This window comes from Akanthomyces muscarius, chromosome 3 (genome assembly GCF_028009165.1).
Source record: "Akanthomyces muscarius strain Ve6 chromosome 3, whole genome shotgun sequence".
NCBI classification, from domain to species: Eukaryota; Fungi; Ascomycota; class Sordariomycetes; order Hypocreales; family Cordycipitaceae; genus Akanthomyces; species Akanthomyces muscarius.
Window position 1 is genome coordinate 2,617,667 of NC_079243.1, and position 19,150 is coordinate 2,636,816.

The 19,150-nt window shown below is 52.5% G+C and overlaps 9 protein-coding genes across 9 annotated transcripts; 5 read left to right on the top strand and 4 right to left on the bottom strand.

The window, feature by feature from the left end:
• Positions 1–1,323: 1,323 nt before the first annotated feature.
• On the top strand, positions 1,324–1,870 carry LMH87_002203 (uncharacterized protein; the record flags this gene model as incomplete). The annotated part of the gene is made up of 2 exons (XM_056193617.1): positions 1,324–1,452; positions 1,556–1,870. The coding sequence occupies 2 exons, from the start codon at positions 1,324–1,326 to the stop codon at positions 1,868–1,870; spliced, it is 444 nt and encodes a 147-aa protein (XP_056050636.1).
• Positions 1,871–2,315: 445 nt separating this feature from the next.
• Positions 2,316–3,406, top strand: LMH87_002204 (uncharacterized protein; the record flags this gene model as incomplete). Its single annotated transcript, XM_056193618.1, has 5 exons — positions 2,316–2,358; positions 2,479–2,493; positions 2,628–2,878; positions 2,967–3,025; positions 3,085–3,406. 5 exons carry the CDS (start codon positions 2,316–2,318, stop codon positions 3,404–3,406), a joined length of 690 nt encoding a protein of 229 aa, XP_056050637.1.
• A 534-nt stretch (positions 3,407–3,940) lies between these two features.
• LMH87_002205 (uncharacterized protein) lies at positions 3,941–4,813 on the top strand (the record flags this gene model as incomplete). The annotated part of the gene is made up of 4 exons (XM_056193619.1): positions 3,941–3,949; positions 4,164–4,559; positions 4,640–4,726; positions 4,784–4,813. The coding sequence occupies 4 exons, from the start codon at positions 3,941–3,943 to the stop codon at positions 4,811–4,813; spliced, it is 522 nt and encodes a 173-aa protein (XP_056050638.1).
• Positions 4,814–5,238: 425 nt separating this feature from the next.
• LMH87_002206 (uncharacterized protein) lies at positions 5,239–5,936 on the bottom strand (the record flags this gene model as incomplete). The annotated part of the gene is made up of 4 exons (XM_056193620.1): positions 5,239–5,414; positions 5,486–5,617; positions 5,706–5,794; positions 5,884–5,936. 4 exons carry the CDS (start codon positions 5,934–5,936, stop codon positions 5,239–5,241), a joined length of 450 nt encoding a protein of 149 aa, XP_056050639.1.
• A 922-nt stretch (positions 5,937–6,858) lies between these two features.
• On the bottom strand, positions 6,859–7,920 carry LMH87_002207 (uncharacterized protein; the record flags this gene model as incomplete). Its single annotated transcript, XM_056193621.1, has 2 exons — positions 6,859–7,598; positions 7,656–7,920. The coding sequence occupies 2 exons, from the start codon at positions 7,918–7,920 to the stop codon at positions 6,859–6,861; spliced, it is 1,005 nt and encodes a 334-aa protein (XP_056050640.1).
• A 418-nt stretch (positions 7,921–8,338) lies between these two features.
• On the bottom strand, positions 8,339–12,807 carry LMH87_002208 (uncharacterized protein; the record flags this gene model as incomplete). Its single annotated transcript, XM_056193622.1, has 2 exons — positions 8,339–12,599; positions 12,647–12,807. 2 exons carry the CDS (start codon positions 12,805–12,807, stop codon positions 8,339–8,341), a joined length of 4,422 nt encoding a protein of 1,473 aa, XP_056050641.1.
• Positions 12,808–13,979: 1,172 nt separating this feature from the next.
• Positions 13,980–14,556, top strand: LMH87_002209 (uncharacterized protein; the record flags this gene model as incomplete). Its single annotated transcript, XM_056193623.1, has 2 exons — positions 13,980–14,226; positions 14,291–14,556. 2 exons carry the CDS (start codon positions 13,980–13,982, stop codon positions 14,554–14,556), a joined length of 513 nt encoding a protein of 170 aa, XP_056050642.1.
• Positions 14,557–15,131: 575 nt separating this feature from the next.
• On the top strand, positions 15,132–16,692 carry LMH87_002210 (uncharacterized protein; the record flags this gene model as incomplete). Its single annotated transcript, XM_056193624.1, has 3 exons — positions 15,132–15,175; positions 15,229–15,536; positions 15,593–16,692. The coding sequence occupies 3 exons, from the start codon at positions 15,132–15,134 to the stop codon at positions 16,690–16,692; spliced, it is 1,452 nt and encodes a 483-aa protein (XP_056050643.1).
• An 800-nt stretch (positions 16,693–17,492) lies between these two features.
• On the bottom strand, positions 17,493–18,782 carry LMH87_002211 (uncharacterized protein; the record flags this gene model as incomplete). The annotated part of the gene is made up of 1 exon (XM_056193625.1): positions 17,493–18,782. One exon carries the CDS (start codon positions 18,780–18,782, stop codon positions 17,493–17,495), a length of 1,290 nt encoding a protein of 429 aa, XP_056050644.1.
• Positions 18,783–19,150: the final 368 nt, after the last annotated feature.

Here is a 19,150-nt window from a genome sequence, read left to right on the forward strand (position 1 = left end):
TACTTCTCGGACTCAAGGAAAATGCTGTAGTAAGGTGGACTACAGCGTACTCATGAATCATCAATCGGCCCAGTCAGAAAGACTGGTTACGAGGCTATAGTGAACAAAGCAGTGCGCTTGCCGAGTCACCGGCAGCCATGTCCCAAAATGTTGACCTAAAGCTGCAGTTTCATCTGCCGTTTGATCTTGGAGCTCAGGCCAGGGAAGCTTGCATAGGTATGCAGTGAGAAGCCACGTTGACTGTTGACACACTCCCGAAGTGAATGGGCGAAATACAGTCTGTCCAGTGTCCTGACTGTGGCTCCCTGGGCGTGACGTTGCTTCGCCATTTCAATGATCATGTTCCCTACCGTCAGACTGTGATCCAAACGGCCAGACGAGCGCAGTAGGCATTAATCATCTTGCTTTCTTCCATGGGTGGTTTTATAGGTTATCGAGAGCATTCACATCCAACAATTCACCAAGCAATCCAATTCAGTTGAAAAACGTATATTTTCTCGATATTTTGATATAGACATGTGCTTAATTCAAGATCGTGGTTGGGCTACGAATCGACCATCAATTGTCGCGTCGCCAGTTCGAGACCTGTAATCTTTTGTACCAGTTAGTTGAGCTGTCAACTGCCTTAAATTGCAAGAAAAGTATCAATAAACAATTGAGTGTCAGAATATGTAAGAAATTGAATATCAGTTATCTGGACGATATAGCATCTCCGGCGAGAGAGCCACCGACCAGAATCAATCGCAAATTTTTATCATCAGGGTAATTAGGAGCAGGTAAGGAGAAGACGTGAGAAAATATAATCTTACCGTTAGTGGCAGCTGGGTATCACGGAGAATGCAGAAGCACTTTACACCACTTCATGCCTCTCCATTCCCAATAGCTGCATCTGCGAAGAGAATGCTTCACAGTTGATAGCAAACAGAAGACAGAGACTGTACCAAAAAAAAAATATTGGGAGCTAATAAAGTAGGCAAGTGGGCCGAAGAAGTGGAACAACCGCAGCCAGGCCAGACGCAACAATTTTCGGGGCGTGGCGAAACTGATAATCCGTGAATTTTCGTTAGGGCACGCTGTGATTTTTCATAACCCACACGCTTGCTTTAGCCGAGACTCTCAAAAAGTCATTTGGTGCTTTCAAGGCGTGTGCATCTCCAAACTACATCCACCCCAGACCATAACCGACATTTGGTACGAACAAAACACTTCCCGTCCTCGAGAGCGCATACAACCATTCTTTACTTCGAACACAGAGACGTTGCGCCGTACGAATAGAGCATTTCGGGCTGACCGTTTCTCCCCTCCAGATCAACAATAGTCACAATGGGCGAAGCTCTGATTGAGGGATCCAACTGGCGCCTCGTTGAGGTTGGCCGTGTTGTTGTCATCACCAACGACCACCCCTTCACTGGCAGACTCGCTGCCATTGTCGAGATCATCGACCACAAGCGCGTACGTTCGATCACTGTGGAAGCCGCAAGCGCAGGCGGAAGAGATATATTGGTTTCATGATGGGGCAGTCCTTTACTGACATGCGTTTCTCCCTCGAATTTAGGTTCTCGTCGAAGGCACCTCCTCAGATGATAGCCTCGTTGTCCCGAGACAAGCTGTTCCCCTGAACAAGGTCCTCCTGTCGTCCCTCGTCATCCCCGGTCTCCTCCGTGGCTCCCGCCACGCCACCCTGAAGAAGCAGTGGGAGAAGGCCGAGATCGACTCTAAGTGGAAGGAGACCAACTGGGCTAAGAAGCGCGCCCAGGTCGCTAAGCGCAAGGCCCTTTCCGACTTTGACCGCTTCAAGGTCATGCGCCTCAAGACTCAGCGCCGATTCGAGGAGCGCAAGGCTCTGGCCAAGATCAAGGCTTCCGCGTAAACCGCCCTTTTGTCATGGAGTTCAATTGTAATGTTGGAGTCATGAGCAAGGGATATTTTTGGGTCGCAGAAAGCATTGACAGGCAAGGGGGAGATTTCACGGTATAGATGGTTGCGGTATGAAAAATTCCGGACAGGCAAAAACGCATTACGGCAGCATGACAGCGTTTGAAAAGCTGCTTGCTGTTTTTCTTTTTATAAAAACCCCAACCCCCGTTCTGGAAGGGCTGTATGTCACACTTCATCGATTACGATGAGCGGCGTCAATACGGAAGTTCAGAGATTCAAATGAATTACAAAAAAAAAAAGAACGAAAAACCGGTGTACAATGCAGTGAAATCAACATGCTGAACAATTGGCTTATAGTAAGGCGTAATTCGGAAATGAAAGTGATGTACTATCATTATTTTGTCACCTTCAATGTCGCTCGGCTTCGTCATTCCTCAATGTTCGCCAGAGCTGGAGTCAAGGCAAGCCAAGGCGGCAGTGGTAGATTACCCAATACGGTTTAGCGCCAGTCCACCACCAAACCCTAGAATTTCGCTGTGCGGTTTTGGCCTCACAAAACGGAGGCGGCTGTGAATCGTAGCTAGAGCACGACCCCATCAGATTTGACAAGAATCTGTAAGTAACTGCCGCCTCAACGACAGAAATACGGTCAATTTGCTGTCTGGATGAAGCCACAGAAATGGGCTTTTATTTGGAGCAAATCTGACGTTGGCGCGGGGTGGTGGCAGGTCGCTAACCAGCCGAAACAGTACATACATCAGTCACAATGGCCAACCCCAGAGTCGAAGAGCTTCCCGACGACGAGACCCAGCGTCCTACCGTCGACCAGAACGACAGCAGCGACGAATCCGACGTCGAAGATGGCGAGGCTAACCTCCCCGCTGGCTCTACCGCCGTTGTCCACTCCCGCAACGAGAAGAAAGCCCGCAAGGCCCTCGAGAAGCTGCACCTGACCCGCGTGCCTGGCATTACCCGTGTCACTCTCCGCCGCCCCAAGAACGTACGTCTGTGGAGATATTGCTGCGAGGATTACAACAGGAACTGCAGCATGAATTGATGGGAGCAATTTGTCTAACGCATGCAAACAGATCCTGTTCGTCATCAACAACCCCGAGGTCTACAAGTCCCCCAACAGCAACACCTACATGTGAGTTTTTAGCGATGACTGGTCGAAAAGTGTAATTGCTGACACCTCGCTACCCGCAGTGTCTTTGGTGAGGCCAAGATCGAGGACATCAACGCCACCGCCCAGGCTGCCGCTGCCCAGCAGATTGCTGCCCAGCAGCAGGCTGAGGGTGGCGAGCACGCCGGCCATGACCACGCCGGCCACAGCCACGCCCAGGACGGCGACGCCAAGAAGGAGGATGAGGAAGAGGACGATGGCGAAGAGGTCGACGCAGAGGGCATTGAGGACAAGGACATCGAGCTGGTTATGACACAGGCCAATGTCAGCCGCAACAAGGCCGTCAAAGCACTCAAGGAAAACGACAATGATATTGTCAATTCCATCATGGCGCTCAGTATCTAGCCTTGATGTGTTTCTAAAAGAACGTTATCTTGTTTTACTGCAACGCATACGAAAGAGAGTGTGGGATGGGAAAAGCTGTTCATATGTTGGTAGTGCGTTACAACGCATGTGCTAGCCACTGTATAGACGTACTTTGGTATCTTGACATGGGTTTGATATCTAAAATGGAATCAAATGAACAAAGCCTCGTCTCATGTATGACTTGCTATGAAGCTGACCTCACAACATGCGGTTGCATGCGCTTGTAGAACTAACATAGTGGACTGACCAGGCGAAAAAATTAGAGATCCCCAGATGGCAACCGTGTCTTTAATGGCCCAGTAAATATTTGAAGCAATCAAGCCCATCAACTTTGCTGACCGCAGCTATACCGTCATCTTTGCTGGTGCAGCTCGGGACAAGTCGCGATGACGGTCACGTGATATGGTCACGTTGGCGCTTCGTTCCTGGGTGCCCGGGGCCGCAGCAAAGTCAATCAACACCTTGGACCAGCAATTACCTCTCCACTCCGAGAAACCTCACAACAACGACAAAATGGCCACGGTAAGTCGAAAACTTTCCAATTGAGGCGATCCGCACGCGAATTCCACTCCGAACCCAATTCGAGCGATGCAGGCGCCGCCGCGAGGCGCCCATCTCGACGAACAAAAAGGGAGCACCCGACCGTGCGGATCCGCCGAACCCCCCCGACCCGAGCCAAGCGATGAAGACCGAAAATGATGGAACAGCGTGAACTAATTCGGATTCATAAAAACAGCGAAGCGCTGCTCTGAAGCTTGACTGGTCCAAGGTGACCAGCTCGCTGGGCCTCCGCGGCAACACCGTCTCCGCGCTGCAGGCGTTCAAGAAGCGCAACGAAGACGCCCGCCGCAAGGTGCAGCTGCTGTCTGAGCAGGCCACCACGGTCGACTTTGCCCACTACCGCTCGAGCCTCAAGAACCAGGCCGTCGTCGAGGAGATTGAGAAGCGCTTCACCGCCTTCAAGCCCGCCTCGTACGACGTCAACCGCCAGCTCAAGGCCATCGACGCCTTCGAGGTCGAGGCCGTCAAGAACGCCGAGGCCACCAAGCAGGCCGTTGACCTCGAGCTCAAGGACCTCGCCGCCACCCTCAAGAACATTGAGGAGGCTCGCGCCTTTGAGGATCTCACTGTTGTATGTCTATGCCCGGGTCGTGATGATGGTGGAGTCTGCGTGGTTGTTGCAAGGATGGGTGCTGATGAGATATTTAACAGGACGAAGTTGCTGCCGCCGAGAAGTCCATCGACGAGAAGGCTACCCAGCTCATTTCCAAGGGCCGATGGATGGTCCCTGGATACAAGGTACGTTTACTGTCCCGTTGCTGTGAAACCTCGCGCAGATTGCTGACCCCCCAACAGGAGAAGTTCGGCGACCTCGCCCTTGTATAATCAGCTTACGCTGCCCGGCTTTACAACCCTACAGCTTTCCTTTCTGTACTCTAGCATTGTAGATACAATATATCAAAGTGGTAGGGCTACGTCTCTACTTATACCCCAACTTTTGTCTGTCATGGCAACGTGATGTGTTTGAATGCTCCGCCTACGAGCTGCCACGACTTCTCCTTGCTCATCTGGTGCAAAAAGGCTAGTCTAGATAGTTTTGGGCCAGTTTTTGAAATTTTTAGTCGTAATCTTTTTTCTTTTTTTAAAAAAAAAAAAAAAAAAAAGAAATAGTTGCGGATTATAGAACGGGAACCAACAAGCAAGCTCCGTATGCAATGCTCTCCAGGCTATCAAGTATCTTCAAATGCTCCAACACGGCTACTTCCCTGCGATATATCTTCCCACCTCAAACATGTTTCTTTATAGCTTTATCAAGGCTTGGCATACTTGGCGGTCCATTCCTTGGCCGTTGCAATGGCGGCTTGTTCGTCGTCCTTCCAGCTCTTTGCGACATCGGCAGCCAGAGGGTCGTCGGGGTTGGGGGCGCCGAGGAGGGCCTGGATAGACAGCAGGATAGTTCTGATTTGCAGGGCTGGAGACCAATTGTCTTTGAAGAAAAGAAGTTAGCCGACCATTATCATAGACGGGTGAAATTTTCATATTCTAGTGAATCCCTACTTTTCAAAACATCGAGGCAGATGCGACCGAGCTTGTCGACGTTGGGGTGGAAGATCTTGGTGAGGAAACGAATCTTCGGAGGCGTCATGGGGTAGTCTTCGGGTAGGAATAGTTCGAGCTTGAAAATTCCACCTGCGATGATTGCTGTGTGTCAATAATTATGCATTTCCCGAGCTCGTGGCGAGGTATCTGCTGTCGTGACGACGCGGGGCAGACGAACCTTCGTAAGGCGACTGCGCAGGGCCGTGAATCTCGACATCAAAATAACGCAGGTTATCCTCGTGAGGGATGGCGCTGATTCCGGGGACACTATAAGGAGAAGGAGACAAGATTGGGCCGATTAGCTTTGGACAGCGCCGTTGTAGGGGATCAAAGACCCGAGGCCAAGGTTGACGTACGGTTCGGCCATGAGGCGTTCTGTCTCTTTTATTATTCGCTTCGGCAGAGCCATGGTCGTATTTGTTCGACTTTGACTGATAGAAGCGGACAGACTGGGTTTTTTATTTAGTCGAAAGTGTACTTCCCGTCGACAGGATATCGTGTTGTAGACGGCGAAGCTGGGAGGCAGAATGGCAAAATGACCGGGCGGGCGGCGGCGCGCGCACACACAGAGAACTGGTCAGCTGCAGGTCGCACGGCGGGGGGGCATGCGACAGAGATGAGGCGCGACAGGCAGAGCAGCTGGCGAATGGTTGCTGCAGGCTTTCTGGGTCGGAGAGGGGGGATGGGGGAGGGCGTCAGTATATCGCGAGTGTGGGATGCAGCGGAACAAACGGCCAAGACTTTTTGGAGGGGTTTTGGTTGCCGACGATGGGGAGGCACGGAGGGGAGGCTGATAATACCTAAGTGGCGTGGTGGGCTTCCGCGACATCACCACAAACGACCCCTCGGGCAGGTGGCCGGCCCTGCGAGTTAGTGGGCTGTTTAGCGGTTGTCGAGCGTCGTTCGGGCGTCTTGGTTGGCTCCGGGCGATGATGCGCACTTAGGTAAGGCATTTTTTATGTTGTTGCTCTGGAATAAATTAAAGCAAGTAAAATATAATACAAGGTTTTTTCAGTGTTATTATGAAGTGCTCCAAGTTCTTTCAACAGCCATTATTCTCGACAAAACTGAATCATTTGGTAGGCTGTCACCCATGTCACTGGTCTCGACCAAGGCACTCGTACTTTGTCGAGTTGATTTTTTCAATATTCGTGATATAGTGCAACCCTTCATTTAATGATGTTTCTTTTTTCTTTTTCATTCTGCTTTCGTTTTTGTTGCGTGTAACATTTCCTGCTCATGTCTATGGCTGATAACGAGAAGGTAATCCATCCGCGAACGAAACACCCAGTTCTGACTCCGAAATCAATAAGTCGAAGACCAGTGACATTTTATTCCTTTGCAGGCCGGTTTGCTATTATGGCTTGTAAAATTTCCCTGGCACCACCTTTGACAAGAATCTCTGCCATTTCGTGACCAAACGCCTCGGCCTCGTCATTCGTCTTGATAACCCGCTCCAACGCATCATCCACAGCCGTCTTGCCGTCCAGGCTCACCACGATCGCCCGCAGTCGCAGCGTGTACTCCTCCGCGTTGCCCGTGACCCATTCCGTCTCGGCGCCAATCGGCACCGTGCAGCCTCCCTCGAGCTTCCTCAGCAGCGCGCGCTCGGCCAGGCAGGCCAGCGTCGCCTTTTCGTCGGCCAGCGGCCGCAGCATCGCCAGCGTCGTCGTGTCGCCCTTGCGGATCTCGAGGCCTAGAGCGCCCTGGCCGACGGCGTGGTAGATGCCGCCGTCCTTGGAGCCGAGGTACTGGCTGATGCGGTGCTTCAGGCCCATGCGCTCCAGCCCGGCCGCCGACATGATCATGCACGTGTACTCGCCCTCCGGGCTGTCCACCTTCGCGAGCCGCGTGTCGACGTTGCCGCGCAGGTTGGCGAAGCGCAGGTGCGGGTAGAGACGGCGCAGCTGGGCGGCGCGGCGCACAGAGGAGGTGCCCACGACGGCGCCCTCGGGCAGCGTTTGCAGGCTGGTGTGCGGCAGGCCGGCCTTGACGATGAGGGCGTCGCGTGCGTCGTCGCGCGCGGGGATGACGGCTAGCTCACAGTCATCTGGTAACGACGTGGGCATGTCTAGTTATTACACGTTAATGGAACGGACTTGTAAAGAAAGAGGATGGAAAGGCCTACCTTTGAGGCAGTGGACAATCACATCAATCTTGCGCGCCGTCAGCTTCTCCTCGAGCTCGGATGTCCACAGGTTCTTGCCCTCGAAACTGTATAACGCCGTAATCTTGTCACGGTCCCCAAGAGTACGCATCGCGTCGACCTCAAAGGACTTGTACGGAAAGCGCTTCTGCAAATTGTCCCGGATGCCCTCGGCTTGGATCTTGGCCAGGATGGATTGGCGGGTGCCAATGCGCACGGTAGGAAGCTTTGCCGTAGAGTCTGTCATTGCGTGTGGCCGATAATCAAGTTATAACAGGAGAATTGAATGAAAGAGTAAAACGACAGTATCCAATCGGGCAATCCTTTTTTTATTTATTTGCCGTATGATGCCAGGATGTGAGATGTACCAGGCTGAGTGAGGCTCGGCTCTGGTTTGGAGACATTTCCACCCACCCCGCCAACGGGCTGCCAGGCTTGCAACCGAAACTGCGGAGAACACCGGAATTCCACACATGATTGGGCACAACGGTTCGCATGCGGTTGTTGTATTATTATAAACGCCCGGTACTTTACAAGAGCATATAGCTGCTGCTGCCTGCCAACGCCCGCTCTGAAAACAAGTCGCCTCAAGTACATGAAAAACATCGCCTTGCACCTACGAAATATCGTGCACGCAGAAGCATGGTCTACCCAACGAGAGAAAACTAGCCTCCTCGCCGGCCGCCACGCTTCTGGCCTGTGCTTCGCGACCACGAGCTGGCTGTCCGCTTAAACGGTCCAAATCCAAGTGACACGGGTGGTGTAACTGGCTTTGGTTTGCTGCTCCCTGCCGTGTCGAAGCCTAACCGGCCCCATCCGCGCGGCTGTTTCTCTGGCACCGCCACCTCTTCCTCTTCGTCACCGCTTCCCATCGCAGGGTCTGGGAGAAGGCTCATCGTCTGCCGACTCTTGAGCATTGCTGCCTGTAGCGCTGCCCAGGACTCGACTTGTCCGTTTGCCGCTTCTTCCACGCAATTGCATTCATCGCCTGCGGGACAATACATTTCGCCCGCAGCATGCCATTCACCCAGGCAATCTTCGTGGCTAGCGCAGCCGCATGCAAGACAAGCCGGGAACAGCGCATCGACCGGTTCTGTACAGTATACGCAAATGAGTTTGTCCTGCCGTTGCTGGCACCTGTCACAAGTGCCGACAGCACCACCAACCTTGAGGTCAGATGATGTATACTGCAGCGGCTCCAACTGAGTTTCGTGGACACGGCAGAGGCCGATGATATCCAGACCGCGGCCTGACGCGAGGAGAGCTTGCAGATTGTCCTGTTTACCCATCGCCAGAGGTGATGACTTGCCAGGTAGAATGATTTTGCCATTGGCGCTGAATTGGCTGTCTTCGAGTCCGCTTGACGATGCGTCTTCTTTTAAGATGTTAAATTTCAGGACCTCTAAGCGAGCCAGTGGTTGCTCCCACATCTGCAACAGCTCCGCATAAGCGTATCTGTAGTTGATGTGCAGGTCTGATAACTTCGGGTCCAGTAGGGGACGCGACATCCACCCGTCGTCGTCAAAAATGCTCTGGTCCTCTAAAATGATCGCGACGTTGGTAGGGACCAAGGTTGTGAGGTCTTCTTTCCGAGCATCATCATCGGACATAGATGTCCTGCCGCCGCCAGATCCAACCACAGCTGTAGTTCCTCCGGCACTACTACTTCCCGTGCGTGGTGCAATGCTGTTCAAAATCATCTCAGCTGGGCTAGACTTCTTCTTTCCCTGCGAAGGTGGTGATGCAGATGTCGCTGTTCCCGTGAAGGAGCGGGGCAGATTTGCAGCCAAAGCCGACGCAAATCCAGTGCTACTTTTCTGTTGAATGGGTTGTGAAGTTGGGGACTTGGAAAGCGCTGACCCAGCTTCTTGGTCGCCCAAGAAGCCTTTGCTCTTTGACGGTGGCGTTTCGCCACAAGAGAACGAGTTCGGCCCCGTTTCAGCATTCCATACACCATCATCCGACGTTTGTGACCTAGCATAGTTTATTGGAGTGTGAAGTGTCCCAGGTGTTGTTACGGCAGAGTTGGTGAAGCTTCTGCTGTATATGTTCCACGAGGTAGCATCTGCGGGGAAGTACTCCAGAGAATAAGACGGTGCTTTCAAGGGCAATGGAGTTTCTTGCTTGGGAAGGTTTGATTCGGCATATGCGACTCCATGGTCTGTTGAAGCTTCGCTAAATATGCAGGCCAGCATAGCCAGCATTTGAATGTCGGCCGTACTCTCGAAATGATCAAAGAGATCGACAAGAAGATCTTTGGCTAAGGGATGCTGGCCCCATCTAACTCTGCCGAAAAGCGCATTGTCATGCAGCCACGGATCTGGGGGGGCGTTCTTATCGATGTAGCCAACTCGTGAAACAACATCTCGCGCAATGACCAAGATCGAGTCACGCTTTGCGTTGCCTGCCAACACCTCCAAGGGTATGCCTTTGTGTAGGAGAAGAGCAAGATACAGCCAGATGTTTGAGAGGTCAGTAAACCCATATTTCTCCGCAACACGCGCATTGTGGTTGCACACATCTGCTCCATCACCAAAGATAGCATACTCTTCAGCGAATTCCCTCTTTGAAGGCAAGTCCGCGCGAAGGTCGTGGATCGAAATGACGTTCCGTGCCTTGATGATGCGGCGCCGGCTCATTCCAGTGCCGGTAGCTGTTCCGATGCCTGTGCCTGTTCCAGTGCCGGTGCCGGTGCCAGCGCCACTAGACCTCACTGAGCGATCCTCGCTCCATGCCTTCTTTGGTTGGCGGCTCGGACGATACCACATATTCATATTATGAATCGAAGTAGATTCCGAGTCACTAGAAGAGGATTCGGAAGAGGATCGGTCTGAATCGGAATCTGCTGATTGGTCATCGGTGGCAGACGCTTCTTCGATATTTTCTCGCTGGCGGGGACTTTGATCGTACGATAAACGTCCGAAGCCAGCAAAGAATGGCTCATTCTTCGGTCGATCTTTGAGGGCTTCTCCGGTAGACGAGAACAGCGCTCGAAACTTCTCTTCCTTTGTAGGAAAGAAACATACAAGCTTTCCATCGTTGGAGAACCGTGCGCCGCATGTTCGAGGAGGCGGAGGCATGATGGCACGGCCATGAGGGGCAATTGTCGTGTCGACCTCGCCTGTATTGGGAAGCTCTTGCGACATGGATATCGATCCAGTGGCTGCAGGGTCTTCATCCTCACTTGAGCTATCATCTGCCAGTCCATCAATGTCATCGTCCAGATCCCGCACATTTTTGAAGAACGTGGTGCTAGATTCCAGATCTACTTCGCCGAGCAAATATGTAAATGCAACTTCGAGGCAATTTTGCTTTCGCAGCAAAAACTGGTTTGCCAACTTGTGGATTTCGCGGTGCAGTCTCTTGTGTGTCTCTTCTGGCATGAAGGATGACTTTTCAATCGTGAATTTGGGCGCCTTATGTTTAGGATATCCCGTGGGGACATCAATTTTGACTTGGATGAAGATGGAGTCGGCATCGACGCCCCACGGGCCTGTCAGTGAAGCATTGAAGGTCAAGCTGTCCATGTCAATGCTATCCCATTTTACCTTCGGAATTTGTGTGCTGACGCGTAGCAGCTCTTCTTGGATGGTATCAGGTTCGCCCCATTGGTCTTCCGGAAAGCTGTGTGCGAGTATACCGTCTTTAGACGGCAAACGACGAAAATTATCTGTTGATGCCTTGCGCTTGTTCATTGTGATGCCCTTCATCCATCCAATTGCCGATTGACTGTCTGTGGTCTTTTTATTTGAAAGTACTTTTGCTTTCATCGAAGGACCACGCCAAACAGGTCTCGAATAGCGGTTATAAGGCGTAGTTGCTCGAGAGCCAGCGTTGGCGCTGCTTCTTTGCTGGGCAGCTCCTTGCATCCTTTGATCACTCATAGTTCCAGCCTTGCGCTCCTTGCTCGGTACGTCATCCACTGCTCGAAACGTCCTGTAACTAGCGCCTTTTCGAGTAATCTTCAACCCTTTTCTAGCAGGCCCGCCTTTCGCATGGCCAACGGAATTGAATGTAGAATTATCGATACAGTGTAGTCGCAGCTCGTTGTCGGTTCCCCATGATACTAACTGAAACTCTCGCTCGTCCATGCCCGATTCTGAAACGCCACCGCGGCTTCTCCATAGAAATTCTTTGGCTTTGTGGTCTCCGTGGCCAGGGAATATAGCTACTGGGGCCGGCGCGGCATCGATGGGGGAGTCATCCGACCAGAGGCGGTCATAGAGAAACAGATCGCCCGGCTCATTCTGGGGCATGGCCAGAATTCCCCAGCCAAAAGGAGTATGTCGCGCTCGCCACACAGGATAATCCGTGCGGATGATGTGTTCCGGATCGTCTCCCCCAGTCTCATAATCCCAGAACTTGATGCTCTTATCCAAAGAGCACGTAACAATTCCGGTAGCTCTCGTGCGGTTCCAGTCGATACCGTAAATCTTGGACGTGTGTGCAGTAATGGAACGTATGGGTTTTGACGCCTTTCGCTCGTCCCAAATATGGAGCCATCGATCGTGCGCTGACGCGACGATGTGGGAGTCTTGCCGATTGTATTTGACCTGTGTCGCTCCAGCAAACCAGTCGTAGAAGGTTAGAACAGGTTGGCGAGGCCGTCGTAGATCCCACGTGTGAACTGAGCCGTCGACTGAGCAGGTCGCTAGGAGATCGGGGTGGTGAGCCGAGAAGTTGACATCCGTGATGGCTCTGCTATGTCCTTGGAGAGAGTGTTCGATCGGCCCGGAGCTTGAATCTTCCCTCATGTTAAGATTCCATACTAGGGCTCGGTGGTTGGCTGTAGAGACGACCCAGTAATCACGCGCCGCGAAAGGCGACCATTGCACGTCTACGACAAGCCATGGCATCCCAGGACTGCGTAGACGGCGGGGCGGATTATAGGGAGAGTCCAAGTCAATGATCGCGAGGCCGTCGGGGCTAGGGAAGTTAGCGAGAGGGCGACCTGGCGCATGCGCTTCACTCACGAAGCGAGAGCTATATCCCGACCAGACGGCGAAATTGTCGCCGAGCCGACGAGGCCGTCCACATGAATTGTGCCATCTGCTTCGAAGCTTTCGCTATCGAAAGCGGATTTGATAATCCTCCCCTTCTTCGGCTCTTCATTTGTTTTGTCGTGGGAGGGCATGCTGTCGCGCAGGCTCTATTATCATGATGCCGATCGCTCAAATCCGGCGCTTTCTGGCCGCGAGATGCCTATGCCATGACATGTGCCATGCGCAAATCACCAGAAGTTCGTATGGTCAGAGGAGCGGCTTCTGGTCGATTCGGAGAACACCTAAAGCTTGGGCGCAAGTTTAGGTGCTAATGGCAATGGCAGATCGATCCATCCAGGCATGATAGCTTGGTGGTGGTGGAGCTAGTGACAATTGTTGTGGCGCGGGGGACTCGTGGAGCCACAGGTGTCGAGTGTGCGCTGTGGCGTCGTTTCTGAGTGCCAACCCAGCTACCCTTGAGAAAGCGAAAGCAAAACCACCTGGGCTAATAATTATCAAGTTGATAGTTGTATTCAGGCTCCATCTGGTCTTTTCCACTTCTTTTTGCATGTATTACAGTAGTAACAAGCAGTGACTCATGTACTATGACGGCAGAACCCTTTCATCTGCGTCTCACAAGGCAGCCAAGTTACGCCCTGGTGCCTCTGACCAGCTTCGAGTCTGAAATGTGCGCCAACCGGACTTTAGCGCACTACAGTCAACATATACCAACTAGTTAGCGCCGCCTGGAAAGATGCCAAGACTCCGATTCCCAAGCATGCAAGGATGATCCTCAACGGACGTTGTAGATTTGGTAGTGCAGTTCGCTTCTCGCCGCGCCCTGGCACCTAGCAGAGCTGTGCTTACCTGAGGCAGCCAATTAACAAAATGGGATTAATAGTTTGCCAGTAAGCCTCCAAAAACCCCATAGAGTCATGTTACGCTGAGAGAAGACTAGTCGTGGCTACGATCTCCGTATTGGGTCGGAATGCGAGGAGCTGAAAGCCCAACTACATGAAGGGGGCATCTGGAAGGCTGAGCGCTGAAACATGGAAAGGTATTAAAGCTTAGAAGACAAGGTGCCTGGACCAAAATAGCAATACCCCAGGAAGTTGGAAAATTGCTACTGGCTGATGAGCATCAGCTTTCGGGAAGCCATTGAAAGATGAGAGCTCTGTCCTTACCGTCGCCCTCGCTTGTTGTGGCTTATATGCAAAACAGTCTTAACCAGCTGGCCCGCCACTGTCAGGGGCGCCGTTTTCTGGTCTCACTTTGAACACTGAATATCCTGAAATTTGAATACCTCTCACTGATTGTATTCACCATGCGGCTCTCTACTCTTTCTGCTGTCATCGTGGCCAACGCCGTCGGCGCGCTTGCCGTCGAGTCGCTCTCTGAATCTGTCAAAGACTTTCCTCAATGCTCCTACTCTGCTTTCAAGAACGCCCTCGAGAAGGAGGGCTGCGATGTTAAGGACGTTGGAGCTGGAACGTTCGATTGCATGTGCAAGCATGTGGCCAGCATCGCTGTCACCATGGCCATGGACAAAGTCGATGCCAATTGCCAGGCCAGTACGTCATTGTCACCCCGAGCGTCATATTGTCGAATGCCCTCTTTTCTAATTCGCCCTTCTAGACTGGAGTACTGCCTTGACAGGAGTGTGCGTGCAGTGGTCGGTGTACAGCACCACTGCTACCGACTTCCCTGAAGCCACCAAGGCACTCGCATCTGAGCTCGGCGCGGCTGCTAATGCTGGCCCCACCAGTGCTGCCGGATCTGCCGCAAGCAGTGGCTCAACCGCAGGAGCAGCTTCCACGTCTTCATCCAAGGGAGCTGCTGCTGCCTCTACTCCAGTGATGGGGCTTCTCGGCGCGGCTGCTCTGGCGGGTATTCTGGTCTAAGAGGCAATGGCCAGGCGAACGGGAGTAGCTGGTGCATCATTAATTAGTTCTGGTAATACTATGAAGTGCTCAAATGACTGAATGCCCCCCTTGTGCGACTGTCCTTGACTGGTGGACAAGGCAGCATATTATGTTACCTTGAAATTGGATGCCGATGACATGCAAATAAACAAAAAAATAAAAATACGAAGCCTCTGCTACGCATGCTATCAAAAGAAACGCTAAGCACTTGGAAGATCTTCCTCACGACCGTACGTCGTATTCGGGAAAACGCGACTCCACCACGAACCACGAACGCGACCGGAAATCTCCAAGCCGGATGACCTGAGCAGAAGCTGCAGGCACTCCTCTCCACCTGCGGACAGCAATCTTGTAAACCACCTGCGCATGAACACTGCAATACGCGTATAGGCAAAATCCGCCGGCGATCCTGTACGGAGCTGAAGGTTTAAACCACTTAGGAATTTGACATACTAATACCGCAGTGCTTCCTCTCTCGAAAGCCTGCGTGGTCGGTCCAATCTCTTTCATCTTCAATTTCCGTCCTTGTCTGAAAAAGGGGCAACGACACCATCATGGCTCCTAGCGCGAAAAAAATCGAGTATGAATTCGGTGGACCGTAAGCTTCAGAAACTCCTTCATGCTGTGCACGAGATGCTAACAATCTTCAAGACTGGGTGCTGCTGGAATTGTGTTTGGCCTGCCGGTGCTTGTGTATGCCTTCTTCTTTGCCTGCAATGACACATCTGGCTGCCCTGCGCCCGGCCTGCTCAGCCCCCGCAACCTCACATGGGATGCGCTCAAGACTCAGATCCCCTGGCCCGAAGACGGGCTCGCTGGCTTCATCACCCTCGAAGCAGCTGGCTGGACTTTTGCCTACTATCTCCTGAGCTTGGTGCTCTTCCGTGTCCTTCCGTCACAGAAGGTGCTTGGCGCGAAGCTGCGCGAGTCCGGCCGCCCTCTAGATTATAGCTTCAACGGTATGTATTTATTTAGTTCGCTGCCACTGCTAGCATACTGACTTGACTACTTGCAGCGTTTTCCTCTACCCTTGTCCAGGTCACCGCGTGTGCAGTTGGCACCTATGTGTATGGTGCCGACTTTGTTGTCTGGCGATGGATTGACAAGAACTATCTGCAGCTGCTTACCGCCAATGTCCTCTTGTCGTGGTTCATTTCCATCTATGTCTACGCCGCCAGTTTCACGGTGAAGACTGGCAACAGTCAGCTCCGCGAGCTGGCCAAGGGAGGCCACACCGGAAGCCTCATCTACGACTTCTACATCGGCCGCGAGCTGAACCCCCGTATCACGCTGCCGATTTTCGGTGAAATTGATATCAAGACCTGGCTTGAGATGCGTCCAGGTCTTACCGGATGGCTTCTACTTGACCTTGCCTTTATGGCCAAACAGTATCGTAACTACGGCTACGTCACAGACAGCATGGTTTTTGTGACTGCCATCCAGGGTTACTATGTGCTCGAGGGCCAGTATGCCGAAGCGGGTATTCTCAGCATGATGGACATTATTACCGATGGCCTGGGCTTCATGCTGACTTTTGGCGACATTGTTTGGGTGCCGTTTATTTACTCGACACAGTGCCGCTACCTCGCTGTTTATCCCACCCACCTCGGCTGGCCTGGTCTGGCTGCTCTCGGCGGTGTTTTCGCTATTGGACTCTATATTTTCCGCGCGTCCAACACGCAAAAGGCCGTCTTCCGCAAGGCGCCCGATCACCCGAGCGTCGCTGGCCTGTCCCACTTGCAGACCAAGCGCGGCACCCGTCTCTTGACTTCAGGCTGGTGGGGAGTCTCACGCCACATCAACTACTTTGGCGACTGGATGCAGTCTCTGCCCTTTAGCCTGGCTGCAGGTCTGGCCGGATATGTGATTCTGCCTTCTGGCGCCATGGCGGCCGCGGATGTGCTGGGCTATAGAATGGCCGATGGCACTGAGGTCGTGCAGAGTGTTGCGAAGGGATGGGGAGTCATTTTTACTGCCTTTCACGCCCTGTATTTTGCTGTTCTATTGATTCACCGAGAAGGCAGAGACGATGCTGCCTGTGCAGAGAAGTATGGCCCTGATTGGGAAAAGTACAAGTCGGTGGTGCGATGGAAGATCCTCCCCGGTGTTTACTAATTGTGTTGTAAACACAAGTGTATGACGAGGATTTTCTTTCATCTGCTGAGGTGCAGCCGCATATTAACCCAATATGATGGCTATGATAGTGGCGAACTGTTGAAAGCCCGAAATTGAGTCCGATAATACATACAGGTAGCGCTTGAAGCTTGACAAGAACATTTACCGTCTTTGAAATACCGCGATTCCATGTTGCATAATCTCCTTTGTTTTTGCCAACCGTTTGCTATCTCGTCCCGAAAGTTGATACTGCAGGACACCAATTACCAATTCCCAGTCCAATCTTTTCTACAAATTTTCGTACTTGAAGTTAAGGAGACTCCAAGCTAGGAAACCAAGCAGCATCCGTCTTCCTCTCAGCCGTAACTGAGGCACTGGTATAGCCAGAACGCATTGCAGAGTTTTTAGTGGTCCGGGGTGGTAGTAGTACGCTTATGAAAGGAACGCACTCGGACAAGTGCTAGCTTACGCGAATCTGAGCGTTCCGCAGAACCGAAATGGGCTAGGCAGACTCTTTATATATAGATAGTTTAATCTTTTTATGCTGTTTATGAAGCTTGAAAGCTGGATTTTGTATGACTTGTTGTCGCCCGGCAGCGCCGGTAGAATACTCCGCCAATTCAACTGTGAATACTCACAGGGAGAGGGTTATTGCTGAATATTGCGAACCAAGCCGACCTCGACGCTCGTACTCAACACCCAGCCTTGTCGGCAGTCTCTCTTAGTTGACTTTTAGTGGCTTGCCCAACCATCGGCGCAGACCAGCTGAGAGGAGGCAGACTGGCCCCAATTTAAGTGTGCTAAGCATGGCTTTGGGCTCCAATGTGTCGGCGTGAGCCTTCGTCTGTATCATCGGAAGACTCCCACCGAAGTGAAAAAGTAAGGATTCTCTCGACAACTACCCACCGCATCGAGTCGCGAGAGCAATTCCTAGGCTTATTGCCCCTGCCCTCGCCCATATCTTTGCCAGGAATACTGCCTTCACTGGTGCTTGAGTCGTCGGTGTCACGCCCGTCCCATGGTGCAATGCGCAGCCATCCCTGGGACGGACGATACTTTCCTTCCATAAAGGATACTTTAGATAGCAGAATCGGACGTCCGCGATTGAGCTCCTGGCAGTCTGTTTTGCCGCAGCGGCCTTCACGTAGCACTAGACGGGTGTCCGGATCGTCTAGACTGAGGGGTGCCATTTCAACGACATTATCCTGCACCCAATACCGAAATTTTCGAGCCGTCTGGCGGGAGTGTGGGTGCTGTGAAAGAGGCGCTGCTGAAAGGCAAGGTGATGATGCCTCCGCTGTGGTAACTTTTTCGGGCGCCGCTTCTTGCTCCAAGTCTGCGTCAATCAGCCATGCCCTGTTCACGCCGCCGACTTTCACAATCCATAAATCTCGCAGATTTGGAAACCAGAGCTTATCAAAATCAACGGCTGGAAGTCTTGGTCCATTGGAAGGCGCAGCTATTCCCGATGAGAATGGCACTGTCCCAGTGGACATCACAGCAGCACTGGCTGCTGCCTGGCTCGCCGCAAGGTAAGTTGAGTAGAAGTATGGTAGTTCCACTCGATTATCATCCGGGAAGCAATCCCAGAATGCGAGCCGCTCGACCCGGGTAGCAAGCGCCTCTAGGGGCTCATCTGAAGTAGCCTCGGTGATGCTTGCATCGCAGACGAAAATGTCTCTGCCAAAATGTACGTGGGAAGATTGGCCAGGACCAACGGCCACATATCCTTTTCGAGACTCAAATCGAGCTTCGCGGTTGATCTGGGCGACTGAGGGCAGGGGATAGGCATGCGGCCAGCGAAGAAGATCATCTAAAATGATGACGCGCGGCTCGGTGGCGCACCACCAGATCTTGAGGCGTAGCTCAGCAGGCAAGCGTTGGAAGCCCCTCGCGAGCTCCGAAGTGCGCATCGACGGCGTTCTCGACGAATTGTTGCTCCCGGCGAGTGCACCCGGAGACGATACTGATGAAGCCGAGGAGACAAGAGTGGCGCCTCCACTGGGAACAGTGTGCTCCTGCATACTTTTGTCTCTGGGAGTGAGAGCCGTATTTCCCTGCCTTTGTCCTGCCTTTGGCAAAGGCCCCATGACTGGGTAGATTGCAAGCCTGCTGTGGCAACAATGATGTTCGCGAGTAGCGGTCGGAATGAGGCTAGCCTCATACCAGTAGAGCAGCGACCAGCCCTTGGAGATTGCCTCCTGCTAGCGGGCCAGTGCTTCTATCGCCTTGCAATTTTTATGATGTGCGAGGATCAAGAATTCACAACCACGGTGAAGAATGCACACCGACAGCGGAAGAGAGTTGTCGCCTCGTTAGGCCTGTGCACATGAGGAGATGCGGTCAAGCCAGCCGAGACCAAGGGCGTGTGTGCATATATGTACGGCATGTAGGTCGCACGTAAACAGGCCACGAGCAACAAATAGGCGGCCGTTTGATGCGGCCGCAGCGGATTAAC